We start from the raw sequence: 17,199 nt of genomic DNA, 5'->3' as shown, positions 1-17,199 counted from the left end.
ACAATCATTTATTCATCAAAAAGCTTAACACCTGCTATTTGTGCTAAAAAAAATCAGCAGGTTTAGAACCTTCCCAAACTTGTTGATTTCTAGTGAAATAGCCAGAGGTAAAGAAAAAGTGTCTTTGAACAAAAATATTTTGCTTTCTGAGAAATCTGACTTTTATTTATTTAGCATTTTTAAAGGATAATTCTAAAGATGAAGACTTTGTTAAAATGTTGTTTTTGCAGAAAGAAATTGACCTGTATTCTTGTCAGCTTCAAAGGAGATCTGAGGGATGGGGCTGTCTTTGTCCGTCAGCATGGTGGAGCCCTCTACGCCTTCCTCATCTGTGTCCGTACTCTGCTCCCCATCTGAATGCACTTCGGCCTCGCCCACTGGGGATGCTTGGTCCATGTCCCCACTACGGGCCACAGCTAGCTCTGAAAATGGTACGAGTCCAGCTTTGATGGCATGAGCATGGGACTTGCGATGCTTGTAAAGGTTGCTCTTGGTTTTGAAGGAAAAGCCACATGGTACACAAGGATATGGCCTCTCTCCAGTATGTGAACGGATGTGCTTCTTCAGGACGCTGGGCTTGGCGCAAGCTCGACCACAGTAGTGACAAATGTACTTCCCAGGCTTTTTGGGCTTTTGCTCTTTTTTGCCATAGCCTTCCTCTCCTGGCTCAGGCCCTGACTGAGAATACTGTCCAAAAGAGCTGGGTAAACTGGGAGATTTCTGACGGGGAAATCTCCCTACTCCAGCGCCATGTGGGTGAGTGTGACCCGGGTGTCCTACAGGGTACAGGTCATCTGAAGGCAACTGGCCAGCAAATGGCCAGGCATGAGGCTCCAGGCCTGGCTGTGGTTTGGCTCCTGAGAGGAAGCGCTCAGTTTGGGGATGCTGAGGGTATGGCTGGCCCAGCTGAAAGGAGTATCCCCTTGGGAAGCCTTGAGCAAAGGGCCCTTGGGGGTCTTGAGATGGTGAGCCTCCTATGGCCCCAACTGCAGAGGGTCCAGATAGCAGCTTTCCAGAATTCCCTGTGATTGCGTACTTCTGTTGGGGTGCTGATCCCCCAGTAGCACCACACGGCAAACTGTCACGGTGTTTAGCCTCCAGGTCAGCAAAAGTGCTATGTTTGGTATTTGCAGAAGGCTCAGAAGCCCATTTTCTTTGCAGAGGTGCCTTCTCCTTCCCTAGTTCTTTATGTGAGCATTTCTGCCCTGCGGCAGCTGATTCACGAGGCTCCATTTTAGTGAAGCTCTTCTGTGGTTTAGAAGAGGGAGGAGAAAGGGGATGGTGGGGGAGTTGGTAGGGTTACAAGGTCCCAAAACTACCAGTCATGATAGCTGAACCTTTAAGGGCTGCCAACACGTTCACAAAAACAGGAGGCATCCATCCATTGCTGAAATACACTGACTGTAGAACCAGGCTGGAAACAGGAGTCAGCAAGTGGCAAAAAAGGGGAGCTTTAGTGGATAACATCAGAGGGGTTTCTCTCCTTTAGCCATTTTGTAAAAACACTAATGTTGCTGTGCGTTGTTTTTGTGTCCAGTTCATCTAAAGGCAGAAGAATCTTTGATCTGGAGAGGGCAGAAAAAGGAAACTTTGGTGGACTTTTACAGAGCTTTATAAAGCAAACATCATATTTAATAGATGCAGTAAATCATGTTTAATAACACGAAATATTCAAAGGGTAAATACTAACTTTTCTTCAGGCAAAAGTGCTTGTAGATCCTCTTTCTGTAGCTTCAAAAGTCATTCAGTTTTCTCACACCTGCAGCAAAACAGAAGAGAGAAAAAGCTAATTAGTTTTGTGTCCAAAATCATGCATTTATACAACAATCAGATTCACTGATGTACAGACTGTTTAGCCTGACATCTCCCTCTTACCATACGTTGATTTAATGTGGATGTGACTTTGGCAGTTAAAGACAACACACCACCATGTACTTTGTTGTACAGAGAGGACTCATTAAGTTGTCAAGTAGAAGCCTGATGTGTGAATGTAAATGTCATTGATTGCTCAGTTAGTTTCTTCACACTGGAATCCATCTGTGCTTTTTGCCTTTTCCACCCCTTTCTCCTCCCTCCCGCCCTCCCTCCTTCCACTCAGTGAGTCACCGGTGAAAAGCAAACCCACGCTGTTCCTAAAAAGACACAAAGGCTTATAAATAGCGCTGTGGAAGTGACGTCGGAGTGTCATAATGTGTGTAGGCGTCAAAAAGGCCAAGTCGAAGAGGAGCCATCAGCACTAGCACCTTTGCTTCTTCTCTGAGTGTCATAGTTTGAAATAACTTGGTATGTGCCCGTTAGAAAAGCAAACAACAGAACATGCACACACACAGAAACAATAGAGACACACACACAGACAGATATGGTGCATGCAGGCACTGCAACTGCAATACAAAACTGTAGGAGACTCAGTGTATACGTGTGTTTCCGTTGTTTAACGTTTCTTAACCACACCAACACCTGACAGCAGGAGAAGCACAGAGCCGCAGAGCACACATAAACATGCCTGCTGAAGTTGCATTTTTTTTTTTTTTTGCTTTGTATTTCCTCATCTTGGGGTTTAAACAACCTCCCTCGCACTCTGATTGCGACAGACACACACACACACACACACACACACACACACACACACACACACTCACGTCTATACACACTGTGGCCTCAGTGCTGGGAAGCAGGACTCGGTGACGTGCGTGTCTGGGGGCCCAACGTGAGATCTATAAATAGCACCTGAGGAAAACATGCTTTATTCTTAGCAGCAGGAACGTTAAATTTGGGCTACCTTGTGTTTTTCAAATGTAACCCCCCTTACTACACACACACACACACACACACACACACACACACACACACACACACACACAAACACAGAGACACACAAACACATGCCAGAAACATTATCTCAGACTTGGGTCATATTTTTGTGTTTTCCATGGTGTTAAGAGTGCAAGAATGTGGTATGAAACCTGAAAGACTGACTCCTCTATTGGGTAAAAATGGGTACTCATTTCAGTTTAACCAACATCATAGTTGGGATAATGCTGACTGGAGGGTCAGCTGACATAACTACAGGCAAATGTAGACTATCTTTGGTCATAACTTGGAGGCAAAGTTGGTGGGCAAGACCCCAAGGGACCCTTTCAAACAGGACAGAGTGAATAATACCATTCAACTATGGTGAAATCCTCAGGTATCAAGGAGTCATGACATATGTGTCCTTTAACATAACCTTATAGAACACATTGGATGTGCAACAAAGACAGAAGAAGAAATTATAGCACGATAGCGGGGAAATGGGAAGCTGATTCTCTGGTTAGAGTTAAGATCAGGTTGAGTTGAGATTAACATAAATGTAGGTTTAATGAAGAACACCTCCTTTAAACCATTTGACAGTTTAGCCAAACCTCCCTGATTCATCTTTAATTTATGATTCAAAGATGAGTATTCGTGCCTCTGCATTTCATTATAGCAGGCTTTCTATTATCTGACACCCACAAGAAGAAATGGAAGTCACATGTGGGACATAGACCCTGACATGGCAACATGCCCACTCACAAACTTTACACATCAGAATGACAGTATCAGGCTGCTACTTCGGAATTCATAAAAGCTCTCATGAGAAAGCAAGGAGGAAATCCAGTGTCGTATTTGATTTCATATGATTAGCATGGAACCTACTTTAAATTCACACCATTTAATTGATACTTCCACTACAGGTTCTAACTTTTAACAACACAAACTCAACCAACCTGACAGAAAGATATATTCAATGAAAGCTGGACTCACCAAAAAAGTTCATCCTCTCCTGTATCAACCTAAACATTCACATTTAGCCTCCTGACCAATCATTTCGAGCTCCTACTAGCATTTCTACTGTACCTCTTGCTGCCATTTGGGGTCGCCAACGGATGAACCTGCAGCTTTGCCATCTGCTATCACACACACCTCAACAGCCACCTGACCTCCTTGACTCACACACCCATAATAACCCAGCATCAAGTGTGACCTTAAAGCATGAAGATAATTCTTGGGCAAATTTGTGTTTAACCTTATGTAAGGCGACTGGTTTTGTAATGAAAGTTTTCAATGGCCACCGTCTGCACAGTGAGTGGGAGCATGTAGTGAATGGCTTACATAAAGCTTTATTCATACATTCACCGACACAACCTGCCCCAGTTCCTGTGCGTAGGAGAGACATAGCTACTGGCGCTGTTTATGTGTGTGTGTGTGTGTGTGTGTGTGTGCGCGCGTGTGTGTTAGCGTGGGAAGCATATGTGCCAGTTATGTGTGTGTGTGTGTGTGTGTGTGTGTGTGTGTGGGCTGGCAAAGGGCAGGACGAGACACCCAAGTTGTAGGTAGGTCAAAACATGGCGCATCCAGAGGCTACACTCAGAGGTAAAAATAGTAAGGCACACACTCTCAAACACTTGCACACAGTGATTTATCAGAATGCTTTAAATAACCAGAGTTACTTAACATCAAGGAGCAGAGATCAGCTTAGTTTTCAGAGACATAGAAATAGATCTAGGTGCCGCATGCCTCTACTTCGAATAACAGACCCGAGAAGTTTCTCTTTTGTTTTCGTGTGTGGGCAAACTAAATGGTCCTGTTTGCACTATAATACATTATCCAGTCACAAGCTCTAAGCACAAGTGTAATTGCGACAACGCATTCACAAGATATTCAAATTCCGCTACCTGAGATATAACCAGTAATGTCCAGGATGCTAAGATGATATGTTCAGTATAGAGTGCATGCAAACAGTCAACCATCCATTATCTATACACTGCTTAATCCTTATTAGGGGGGCTGGAGCCTATCTCAGCTGACTTTGGGTGAAGGCGGGGAACACCTCGGACAGGTCACCAGTCTATCACAGGGCTACATATACAGTCAAACAATCACTCTCACATTCACACCTATGGACAATGTAGAATCAACAATAAACCTCAGCATGTTATTGGAAGGGCCCGGGATCTTTCTGCATGGAGTTTGCCTGTGCATGCGTGGGTTTTCTCCGGGTACTCTGGCTTCCTCCCACAGTCCAAAAATATGCTGAGGTTAATTGATTGTTCTAAATTGCCCGTAGGTGTGAATGTGAGTGTGCTTGTTTGTCTTTATATGTAGCCTTGCGACAGCCTGGCGACCTGTCCAGGGTGTCCCCTGCCTCCGCCCGAGTCAGCTGAGACAGGCTCCAGCACCCCCTGCGACCCTAGTAAGGATAAAGCGGTGTATAGAGAATGGATGGATGGATGTTATTGGAATGTGGGAGGAAGCTGGAGAAACTGGAGAAAACCCACACATGCACAGGGAAAACATGCAAACTCCATGCAGAAAGATCCCAGGAAGGTCGGGATGCAAACCAGGGGTCTTCTAGCTGCAAGGCGAACATGCTAACTACCAAGGCTGCATGCAAACCCCTCCATGAATTTATTGACAACCTACAAACTTATGCTTAAATCACAGTTAAATGAAAAGTTGCCTCAGGATTTATTAATAAGAAATGATTCACAGCTCACAACTACACCAGAGCTGTGAAAATGTTACGGTATACATGGCTGTTCTATGCTTATTTTAATACTGAGTGAAGACTATGAGGACTGTGTCTGCTCAGTCTAGGCTGCTTGTGTTTCAGATGTCAGATTATTCATAGTGAAGAAAACATGAGGGAAATTGAAGAAAAGCAGAAATCTTCTCTTTTTCAGTAACTCCCATCTAAAAAGGTTGCTTCAACTGCAAACCTTCTGGAAATATTACTGAATTTGCCAGGCACTAGTCACCTGAAATGAGTAATGAGATGAGGCAATTAACCCACTGAACCCCAAAACTACTGCTTGGTTTGACTGGCATTTTGTCTTTACAAAAAAACAAAACAAAACAAAAAAAACCCCACTGAAATTATACACCGCTGTCAGAATTTTCCAAGAATCCTTGAATGTTCTTGAAGTAAGCATCTGTGGCATGCATTCCTGTGGAAAAATAACCGAATCTAAACTTAACTCTATGATATTTCATCAAAATTACTTTATTCCTGAGATTGTATTCAAAAATTTGCCAAACATAAATAGTTCACTCTAGCCAGTTTCTATAAAAAACTAAAAAATCTGTGGACCTTGTTGTAACACTAAAGCCATTAGAGACTCAGCTGTGACCAACAGTAATGTGACAAAAATTCAGGGACTTTTGAGCCAAACTGGACTGAACTACAGGCTAGATAGGAAAGTACGAAAACAAATTAAAAATGTAAGTAGAAAACCATCTATGGTATGTAGAGTCATTTTTTCCCAGTATTGGTAACAGCTGTGTAAACTTGATTCTATTTTTTTTTCATATTTCGGAAAATAATTTGAACTTGTTTATCACTTTTTAAAATATATATATAATTTATGCCATTGTAACAATTTTATACTGCACAAAAGAAATTTCAGAGTGCTCTCTATGGCTAGCAATGGTTGTGATGTTTTAATAGCATTACATAACATAACAAAAGCAACAATATATCAGTCAAATGTTGTGGCAGTGTTAAACCAACCCCCAGCTATAAAGAAAAACCTGCACTGCAGGTGTCTATAGAAAAATGATGTTACGTAACCCTTTGTGTAAACTACAAACCCAGTTTTTGTTGCGAGATATGTAAACACAATCTTCATGTAACAAAAGAAGCCATATTTCTTGAATAGTAAATGTAGCATTTGATGCTAGCTTTTGTTACTTGACAGTTTTCTGTCACATTCTAGCTGCAACAAAAAGCAAAATACTCCTTGGATAGTTTATGACAGTTTTCAGGATCCATTCTCTATAGTTTGTCTTGTTATGACCTTTCCAACACACCTGTCCTTAAAGACTTTCAAGAATTCCTAAGGATATTTCCGGTGTGTCTCAATAACCCAGTTTCTTCGGACAAAATGTTCTTTGGACCTCTTGAGTTTGACAAGACAGATGTTGCAGGACGCTTGTTGAGCAAAGGTGCAGACAGAAGGGAAGCTACGAGAGAACCAGGAGAACTGAGGTACTTGCAGGTATGTACAAGTACACTCATACGCACATATGCCCAAACCCTGGAGGTATGAACACTGTGTGGGCATTAACCATGCAGTAAGAACAAAAGGCTGTGTGTGCGTGTGTGTGTGTGTGTGTGTGTGTGTGTGTGTGTGTGTGTGTGTGTGTGTGTGTGTGTGTGTGTGTGTGTGTGTGTGTGTGAGTACGTTGTTGCTCTATGAAGTGTGTGGGAGGCTGTTCAATCCTGAGGGCTGAAGGCTCTCTCTCTCTCTCTCTCTCTCTCTCTCTCTCTCTCTCTCTCTCTCTCTCTCTTTCTCCTTCTTTCACTTCATTTCATCCAGCCTCATTGGAATGACAGTCGGGAATAATGTTGCCAAAATGACAAGATAATAGATCAACATTTGTGCAAATCCCCTTCCCTCCTTGAATCATTATCAGAGTGTGGATGTGTGTGTGTGTCTAGCACACACTCAGCATTAATCCCTCTCCTACAGTGTCTTGTTCAGATATGCAGTAGATAAGCCTCTCATTTACTTTCAATGAAAGACCCAGACGAGGGCAGAGCGGGCTTCTGCTATAACTGTGTGTATTTGTGTGTGTGAGTCTGTGTGGTGACTAGTTATTCTTAAATTGGCCCGCCAGGGTGCTGCATACCAACTCGGATGGCTGGAATTCCTGTGACACAAAAACAGAGAGAAAGTATCTTTGTGTGCGTGTTCCCCCGTCTGTCACTCTTTAGCATATGCAACACAGCATATTTATATCCAGAAAACCACGGCCAGAATACAATTAAACAATGAGAAGTAGGTTTCAGATTTGATACTGTGTGATTCAGACTACAGGAGAGCGAGGAGGGATACAAGACAAAAATAAAAAGAGGAGATGAGGGGGTTAAGGAAATAGAAAGGGCAGAAGGATACAGGACAAAAATGAGGAAACAAGTATGTACAGAGAGGAACACTAAAGAACAAAGCAGGGATGCAGATAAGAGAACAGCGATACGTTGAGGAAATAAGGATGCAGGGATACAGTCAAAGAATGGGGAGAGTATTAACTTACAGGAGAGGGAACAAGAGCACAAAAGAGGGAACAATTAATGGAAAGAATCAGTGATGACTGAGGACGGGAAAGGGAAAAGAAATGATGAGCTAAAAAGAACACAGACGAAAAACACAAGGGCACAAAGGTGCAGGAGGGGGGACAAAGATTTAAAATTAAAAGGAAGGATATCAGGAAGAAAGACCAGAATAAATATAAACTCCAAGAGGGCAAATAAAAGGGAACACACACCCAAGAAAGGGTAGACAGATGGAAAGAGGATACAGCTTAAAAAAGAGGGAGAAAAGTCAGGAGGGAGATGTTAAAAACAGTTCATGGAGAGCAAAAAAGTTCAAGATAGAGGTTACAAATAAGTGGAAAATGGTGCAACAGAGTTAGAACAAAGGAAAGAGGTGAGATAAAAGGATGTAGAAGATGTACAAATGAGTAAACAACTGAACAAGGGAATCTGAAAGACATTTTTTGACATAATACAGAAACAATAGAATGGACAAAGATGAGAATCAGAAAACGCAGAAAGGGAACGAGGAAACAACAGTGAAGATAAAAGACAGAAAACAAGGATGAAGGAGAGTACAACACTGCGGATATGACGAGAAAAAATCCAAAAAGGATTACAAGCACACAATTTAGGGAACTGGGGCACAACACAAAGAATCCAGGTGAGGTAATGGTGTGTTTTGAAATGGAACCCAGCCGGCGAGGAAGAGAGTCATGCCAGCTGGTGTCAGGTGCCACCAATCGTCCAGCACACACACACAAACACACACACAGACACACACACTGATATATGTATACCAAATGCATGCATCCATGGATTAGACACACACATAGTTGCACACAAAGGCTGGGTTCGTATTTCTGAGCAGTAGGCGAAGTGTTCTGGTACTTTGGGTGGTCAGACGCTAAGTAAATTATTTAAACGTGTTACTAATGGTTTCCATTCAGTGATTAACCACTTTATGCAGCCATAGAGGGAGAGAAAGAGGGAGAAGGGCCGACTGAGGGCAGCTGGCAGAGTGTTTGTTTTTTGGCTCTGCTCTGTTTGGCCCCAACTGGACCGAAACCACACACACTTCCATTAAAACCCTACCTTTGTTTTACCTGCAGGGACGCACAAGTTACTGGAACAATAAGCTGGACTGCAGAGAGACGGTGTGTGTGTGTGTTTAAGTGTGCAATTGGAATTGGTCCATCTACTGGCGTAACAACCGAGTATTCAAACCGCCCTTAATCCATCTGTAGATTTAGGTTTGCTAATTCATTACACTGCCGGTTTAGGCTGGTAATCACACTCAATAGCCATTTTGTTTCCACGTCATTACTCAGCCTGACGTTGTGTTCTTGTGCCAATCAATGACCAAGTATCCGTCCCATCCACTTAACCTAATATTTGTTGATTGAAGAATTATGCCCATTTAAGTGGATTTAACAGCCGTGTCAATCTCATCCCAGGCCAGAATCCAAGGAGTTTCGCTCATATTGGATGAAGTTCAAGATTTATGACAAGAGCAAACACTTCGTACCAATGGAAAACATTGTGTTACCTTGATGTAGCCAGTCAGCAAATATTGTTTGACCATATATTAGTCCCTAACCTCTGAATATGACTTATAGATACTACTACTAATAGACCCAAATACAACATGATAAAGTTCAGGGTCATATTGGAATTTTGGTTAAGGAGAAGACTTCTTCATTGAATGGTCATGGTGAAAGAAACAATTAGAAACACAAAACGAGTATCAGTTTCCTGTGTTAAAGCTAAATGTTTTGTTGACCCATCCATCTACCCCGATCCTCCATGCATGCCCTTTGCGGGTCACTTCCTCTATTGCGCCTATCAGAACTATTATGGCCACTAGAGGGCGATGCCAAAGTGAACAACAACTCTGGAATGTAAAAACTTGCTTTCACAATTAATTGCAGGGGTCGTTGAGGTGGTGAATGGGAATGTAGCTCATCTGATTTTTGCAAATTTGCAGTCTTTGTCGAGACAACTTTGATTAGAAACTTGAAAAAATTTGCTGGTAAATTGCAGGGACACTTTCAGGAAAACACATTTTGGTCCTAATTTAAGAAAAAGTGAGAAAGTGTTAAAATTATGTATTAGGTAAATGAGCAATAGTTCAAAAACTAGCATCAATATACACCTGAGTGTCCTAGAAAGACTAACAGAGGTTCGTAACTCTTCATTGGACAGAAATTGTGCCACTTATTCAAGTATATAGTCTGTGACAATTTACAGGATGAAGAATGTTTAATTCGTCATAATCATCACAGTTTGAAGCACTTTTCTTAACAGCCGAAAACTACAAGTAAGAATATTATTCAAACTATATCCAGTATAAAATCCGTTACTAAGCACATCAGTAATATACGGCAGTTCAAAGTTGTGAAAAATGAAATGAAGAAAAAGAGATTTGATTTGGTCTCCCGACCTAAAAACATGTCAAAGTAAGAAAAAGGGGGGGAAAAAACACAAATAATAAAATAGAAAACAGAGACCAAACAAACTCAATCTTTGTCTGGTTACAAAACCTTATAATGAACTGTATAAATTGAAAACAGGATTGTGGTTTGACAAGATTATTATAATCTGAGCAAAATGTGAAGAAAGGCAGTTGTGCCTGAGAGAAAACATCCCTTTTAATTCTGTGTGAAAACAGAAACAGCGTATGTGTGAACCGCAAGCAGGCCGACTGGAGGTCGCTGCAAAGTTAAATTTAAAACATTTTAAGAGCATCCCAGTGCCAGGTCAAATAAAATTTCAGGCCAATTTCCCCCCCTGCCACAAGTTTTATAAATAAAAATACACTTGCTCAGCAGTTATATTACAATACCTGCTTTCTTACATTCAGCCAGGTAAAAGTTTTATACCACTTTGTGTTGAAGATTAAAAAGTCATGTGTGAATTGTGCTGTTTGCACGAGGGTTGCATTTCGGTGAAAATTGGAAACATCACCTTCCTTCTGCACCACTACACCTACTGTGCCCTTGAGCAAGGCTGCTGAGCTCAAGCTGGTCCAGTGAAGGCCGACAGCAGGAGGCTGCGGTTCAACCAGGAAGCTCCCAGCATGAAATGAGAGCAGCTTTATGAGCATTACTGACTGAACAACTCAGGTTTACAAAGGATTCTCACTATTTCATTTACATTTCAGGTGTTGACTTACAGCACTTCATAGGAATACACAACCCACTCCATCCCCACTTTCCACCAACATGTCTCCTTTACTTCTATTTCTGTTATTCACTTCCTACATTTCCCAAAGAGCTTTTTGACAGCCTCTAAAGAAAGAGCCGGAGCTGGTTGCTGTCACCTCTGGGTTATACGTGTAGGTGGTCAGAGAGCTTTTCCAGTCGAAACACACAGAGACTTTCTCGTAACCCGTCCTGTCTTTTACTGGAGCTGCATTCAGTTCTTGTCTATTTTCTGCTCTTGTGGGTGCAAAAATCAGCCTCTCTACCTCTTTTACAAAAGATTTTTATTTCGACAGCGTCCAGTGGCGCAACGCGATAAAGAAGCTCTCGCAGTTTGATTCTGAGGGACTGACAATGAAATTAGGGGAATTATCATTTTAAAGCAGGTCATACATTTGACAAAAACACAGCTGACAGAGTAAAGAAAGAAAGAAGGTGAAACAATCCAATAAATAACACATGGGAAGAAATTAAAAACACCAAAATGAACATAAAAGACTAAATGCAGTACTAATAAACAATCACACAGTCAGTCAGTAACGTTAAGTCACATTAAATGTAAATGAACATATTTTCATATCACTGTGCATGTTTTCCAGTATGTTGTTGGTGAAACTTTAACTGCTAGAAGTTGGGTTTTACCATTTTTTTCTATTTTCCAAATAAACAAATGACCTACATTTCTTCACTGTGTTATCATAAAACTTCATCTAGTTCAAATTACATTTAATTGAACACATATTTGATGCTTGTGTATCAGACGGATGCAGTTTGCACAGAAAAACGTGTGGCGATTTTTACAGAATCTCGTAGCTACTCACAGACTGTAGCACTGTGTTAAAGTAAATATTCCTGATGTGTATTGAATGTGTGCCAGTACAAATCAAAGCACCTCCAAGGACCTGCAGTGACTACTTCAATTACAACTCTTTTAATGATTAAATATAAAGTTTAAAGAGAATCTCCTCCTACAGCCTCTCCTCATACCAAACATTTGCTTTAAGCACCACTTGCCTTCCTGACACTGGTGCAACTGGTGCACTTGTCGTGTGGACAGTCTTTGCAGATTTGGGTGAGTGCGTACACAGAAAGCATGAATTGGCCTTAAAGAGCAGCTGTGGCTCAGGTGGTAGAGCAGGTTGTCCACTAATTACATGGTTGGTTTTCTACAGGTCCCTCCACATGCCAAAGTGTCCTTGGGCAGGACACTGAACCCGAAGTTGTGCCTGATAATTCCTCTGCTGCTGGTGAGTGAGTGCATGTGACTGGGAAACCTTATAAAACGCTTTGAGCAATGCGTAGGTAGTAAAGCGCTATACAAGTTCAGACTATCCATAAACACACTTAGACTAAAGCCTGAGATCTCCTGACTAAAAAAGCCAAATTAGACTGACAAAATTCTGACTCGAAGGAAGGTACAGATTCAACTTTAATTGTGTAGTGACCATCGGTGCCTTTCTAATATTTGAAACAACAGAAATCAAAAGAGCACAGAATAGAGAAACGTAGAAAGCTACTATGTAAAAGATGACTTGCTTCCTGAATCCCACATATGCTCATAGAAAATGGAAATCCATTCAGTTCCTACAAATTGGTAAATACAGCTGTAAAGGTGCAATATTTCTGATCATACCAGGATTTATGCCTCCAACATTTAAGGCCAAAATCAGTCTGAAAGAAGAGAACTGCTGAAACAACTTCAATGAACTGAGTTTGTTGGTAACAAACAAGTGGATTAAATTAATCAAAATAAAGTTAACAAGTCATATCAGCACTACTGCTTTAAGTGAGTTGAACTTAAATCATCTAATGAACAGTTTGCGTTGCTGCAACTTAATTTTAAGAAAAGTCAACTTTAATCACCAAACCAGAGAGCTAAATGAGATTCATTGTCAAATACACTCGTTTCAGCAAAAAGTTCAGCTTTACCCGACACTACGAGGATTTCTGGAGCCCTACTTTGAGATGATGCATGAGCTGCAGTCAGTTTTAGGACAAACACTCTTGACTGTCAAGTGCTGTCATGTGAGCTTTTTAACTAACCTTATAACCACTTACTGCATCACCAAAGGTTTTTGCACCATTTCACACAGTCACAAAAAAGAAAATATTGCCTTGACGCTTTCTGGTCTGAATTGACACTGACAAGGACACAAATAGGCCCATAAAATACATGCCCAATAGCTGCTTCTAGTATTACAGAAAAGTGTTAGAGGCTTGAGTTTCACATGAAGTAGGGTATTGGGATTGGCCACAGAAGTCGAAATAGAAATAGATTCATTTTTATCATTGCCTAAAACTGATTATTTCAATATCTCTAGAGTGTATGCTCTCTGTAAAACCATCATCATTTTGTCATCCAAGGACTTAAATTGCCCACTGTTCATGTTGAGGCAACCATGTTTGGTTTTAATTTAGTGCTGTCAATCATTTGTTCGGCAGAGGCATCGCTGTAGATCTGGATTTGAAAGAGATTACGTGTGTGAAGAACAGAGAGAAGAGGCTCTCCAGAAATGACTGAAATTAAATCTAAAAGACTGTGAGGGAGATGAAGCAAATGAACTTCATCTGAACTGTGATGCACATGCACACACACACATACACACACACACACACACACACACACACACACACACACACACACACACACACACACACACACACACACACACACACACACACACACACACACACACACATGCACACACTTTAGCGGACTTGAGCAGACAGCTTGTAGACAGTGATTTACAGCAGATAGGAAGTCAATTATGCTACTGGATATTTCTGTCAGAAAAAATATGATAATGTATGTGCGTGCGTGTGCGTGTGTGTGTGCGTGTGTGTGTGTGTGTGTGTGCCGGTGCCCTGAATAGAGTGAATGTGGGAGGTGGCAGCACAGGCAGGTTTGCTGAGACAGGATGAGGGTGTATGTGTGTGTGGGAGTAGGAAGTTTTCAGTGTGCCAAGGTTACAGTTTTGCTGCTGCTGCTGCTGAACTACTGTTATAAAAGCTTTTGTTACACAACGGAAATACTCCAAACCTAACACGGCTCTGTGACGGAGGAGGACTCTAACTTCATGATCTATTGCTTCACATTCATCGGGGTGCTTCTAGTAGTTAAAATTTTAAAGTTGTCAGACTCGATCTCAAGCTCTAAACTGCGTTTGCATCTTAAAAATCTCATATCATCTCTGTGATGTTGTGCCCAGTCATGACTTAAATGGCACTCTTTTTTTTTACAGTGTTCTTATATATGTTGTAGTAATAAAATGTACAATCTCCTGAAGACAGCCTTTAGTGTAAATCCTAAAAAAAAGTCCACCCACTTGTAAAACTACGAGAAATTTGTTTATTTGACAAATAATAGTGACGTGTTTCACATTCTCACTTGGCTTGCTCTACGCACAAAAGCAAACAGTGTCCACTGAGGGCTTCCATAGCCACGGTTGCCAAGTCCACAAACTACCTGCAGTACTGGGCTACTTTTATTGCCGCAGGTTTAATTGATTTGTCTGCTGGTTGGATATTTTGCACGCAAATTATATGAATGGTGTCAGTAAGTATATTCATATTTTAAATGATTAAATGTATTTCACCCTCCGATTCCAGTGTAACTGAGGGGCCGTTTACACGAGGACGCTTGCAGGTAAAAACGTCAAAATATTTCAACAAAACACCCTATCGTTTATACGAGGACGACGTTTTGGGGGCCTAAAAACGCAAAAATTTGAAACCGGCCTCCAGAGTGGAAAAGTAGAAAATGCTCCGCCATTACGTTTCCGTCTAAACAGCAAAACGCAAAATTTTGCCAAGATCTGACTACGTCGCATACGCGATTATGTCACATACGTGCGCCGGTGCTTTGGTTTGCCGGCCGGTACAAGGAAGTAAACAAAGATATATGATTATTTCCATCCTTCGTACCTTCAAGCAACTCTGGCAGCTCTATGTACACTACAGGAGTCGTACCAACAAACGTACAGAATCTGTACAGATTCCATTCATGAACATTTACCGCGGCGGAGATCCGAAAAGGGAGATAGTACGCATGCGCGTAGACATGGCGGAGTTTTATCACAGTGCCACCCAGCTGCCTGGCATGCATATCCAATCGAATTCCACACACTATAGAGTCACCGTATATACGCAGATTTCCTTCAAAACCGCTCGTCTAAACATGGAATGACAGGATGCCACTTTTGCGTTTTCTGTTAAGATGGTCCTCGTGTAAACGGCCCCTAAGATATTGCTGTCATACCAAGACCTAGAAAAGTCCTAGAAAATCTGTCAACGTCAAAAACCGACATCATGAATATGTAGACAAAGTTTTTTCTAATAAAAAATTTGTTGTTCATTTTCAGGCAAAAAGACAAAAAATCGTCATGTAGCTGTAGATAATGTTGTGAAGAACTGTATTTTTACACAAATCCCGATTATTTCCTAACCTAGACTTTTCTTTTTAGACTTAACCAAACAGCGAAGGAGCACAAAACTTGAATTAGAAATTAAACTAAGTGGAAAAATGTCAGTCTGACAGAAGACATGAACTTCAGGGAACTCCTGGGTGAAAGTTATGTGTCTTTAGGCAGTCAGCACCTACCACTGAAACTCTTTAAATCTGGGAAACCATCATTATTGCCACGAGTGGCACCATCACTAAAGGACACTTTGGTGTTATCTTTAAGTTGCCACTTGTCATGACAAAATGACAATCTTTGTTGCTCTGGGAATCTCTGCTGCCACATATTTTCAGTTCTGGTATTGGGCTGGTTTTGTCTCACAGACTTTACAACTTTGTCCAAAGATGGTGTGTGGGAGGGTTTTAAATGCAAGTTTAGATGAAAAATGGAGATGCTTACTGTAAATTAAAGAGATAAAAAGCTCAACAAAAGTCACAGCTACAATAAAATACTGTTTAAATGCTTCAGCACTGACAATCTGCATGATGAGTGCTCTTAAATTTGATAATAAAATATAATATCCTTGTATTATCTGTAGCGTTTTAATTGCACAACTTCATTTTTACATTTGTGCAAATGCTGTCAGGCTCAAACGAATGTGATACTGAAAAAAGAAGAAAAAATAAAGCAAAAAATGCTTACAGTGGAAGGTGGAGATGCAGTTTAATTGGTCAATAACATTTGCACACAAAAGCGAACAAAAATCAGATTAAGGAAGAAACATGAGTTTTCGAGAAACTTTTTCTAACCCACGGATGCACTCACAGAGAAGCCTGCAGGGTTTTAAGATGGTGAGTAAACACAGAATGAGGGTCTTTGTTTGTTCTTATATATATATTCTCTTCCAGGCTGGCTGGTGGAATAAATACAGTAGATTAAGAAAATGTAGCAGCAACAGACAAAGTTTCCACACAGCAGCCCAAAACCACTGATGGATGATTGTGTCTAACTCCAAACGTGTGCGCCGGAGTGAGACATGTGAATCCATGACTGCTTGGTGAATTTGTATGTGTACATGTGTAATTACGTGTGTTCAGTCCTAAAGTCTTGTGAAGTGAGGTCACTCTCTGCTCTGTTTCAGCGCTTTCCAATGTACACAAGTGATGTGTACGCGTGTGTGTTAGCATGTGTGGTTACAGCTTTACATGACACACACACACACACATGAACATCATATTACCATATTAGTCCAGGAAAAGCACCTCCAGTGTCATGAAAACTGACCTTTAAATTGTGGTTTCTTTAGTTCTCATGGTCAAAAGCTGTTCATGGAAAATGTGCCCAGATGACACTTTCTTCTTCTTCTACTGCACAACAAAAGACAGAACCAACGGCGGCAAATAAAATGACTCTCTGACATCTCAAATTGTTTTCTAATTTACTCCCTCTTGTTTGCTGTTCCTTCTGCTTTCTCTTAACTTCCGCCATCTGGTTCACATTAAAATGCTTCTGGCAGCTCAATGGGGATACTCCCTACTCTTCC

At 41.2% G+C, this 17,199-nt stretch overlaps 1 protein-coding gene across 2 annotated transcripts in view; it reads right to left on the bottom strand.

Moving 5' to 3' along the window:
* The window catches only part of hivep2a (HIVEP zinc finger 2a), a 131,301-nt gene that overhangs the window by 25,049 nt on the left and 89,053 nt on the right, over positions 1–17,199 (bottom strand). For both annotated transcript variants that reach the window (XM_022196265.2, XM_022196273.2), the window contains 2 exons: positions 1,691–1,759; positions 243–1,565 (listed from right to left, as the gene is read on the bottom strand). In XM_022196265.2, the coding sequence (XP_022051957.2) occupies positions 243–1,233 (991 nt within the window). In that variant the 5' untranslated portion in view covers positions 1,234–1,565; positions 1,691–1,759. The remainder of the gene's footprint in view (positions 1–242; positions 1,566–1,690; positions 1,760–17,199) is intronic.

Source organism: Acanthochromis polyacanthus, chromosome 16 (genome assembly GCF_021347895.1).
Source record: "Acanthochromis polyacanthus isolate Apoly-LR-REF ecotype Palm Island chromosome 16, KAUST_Apoly_ChrSc, whole genome shotgun sequence".
NCBI lineage: Eukaryota > Metazoa > Chordata > Actinopteri > Pomacentridae > Acanthochromis > Acanthochromis polyacanthus.
Note: the sequence above shows the minus strand (reverse complement) of the source record. Positions and strands in the feature narration are given on the sequence as shown.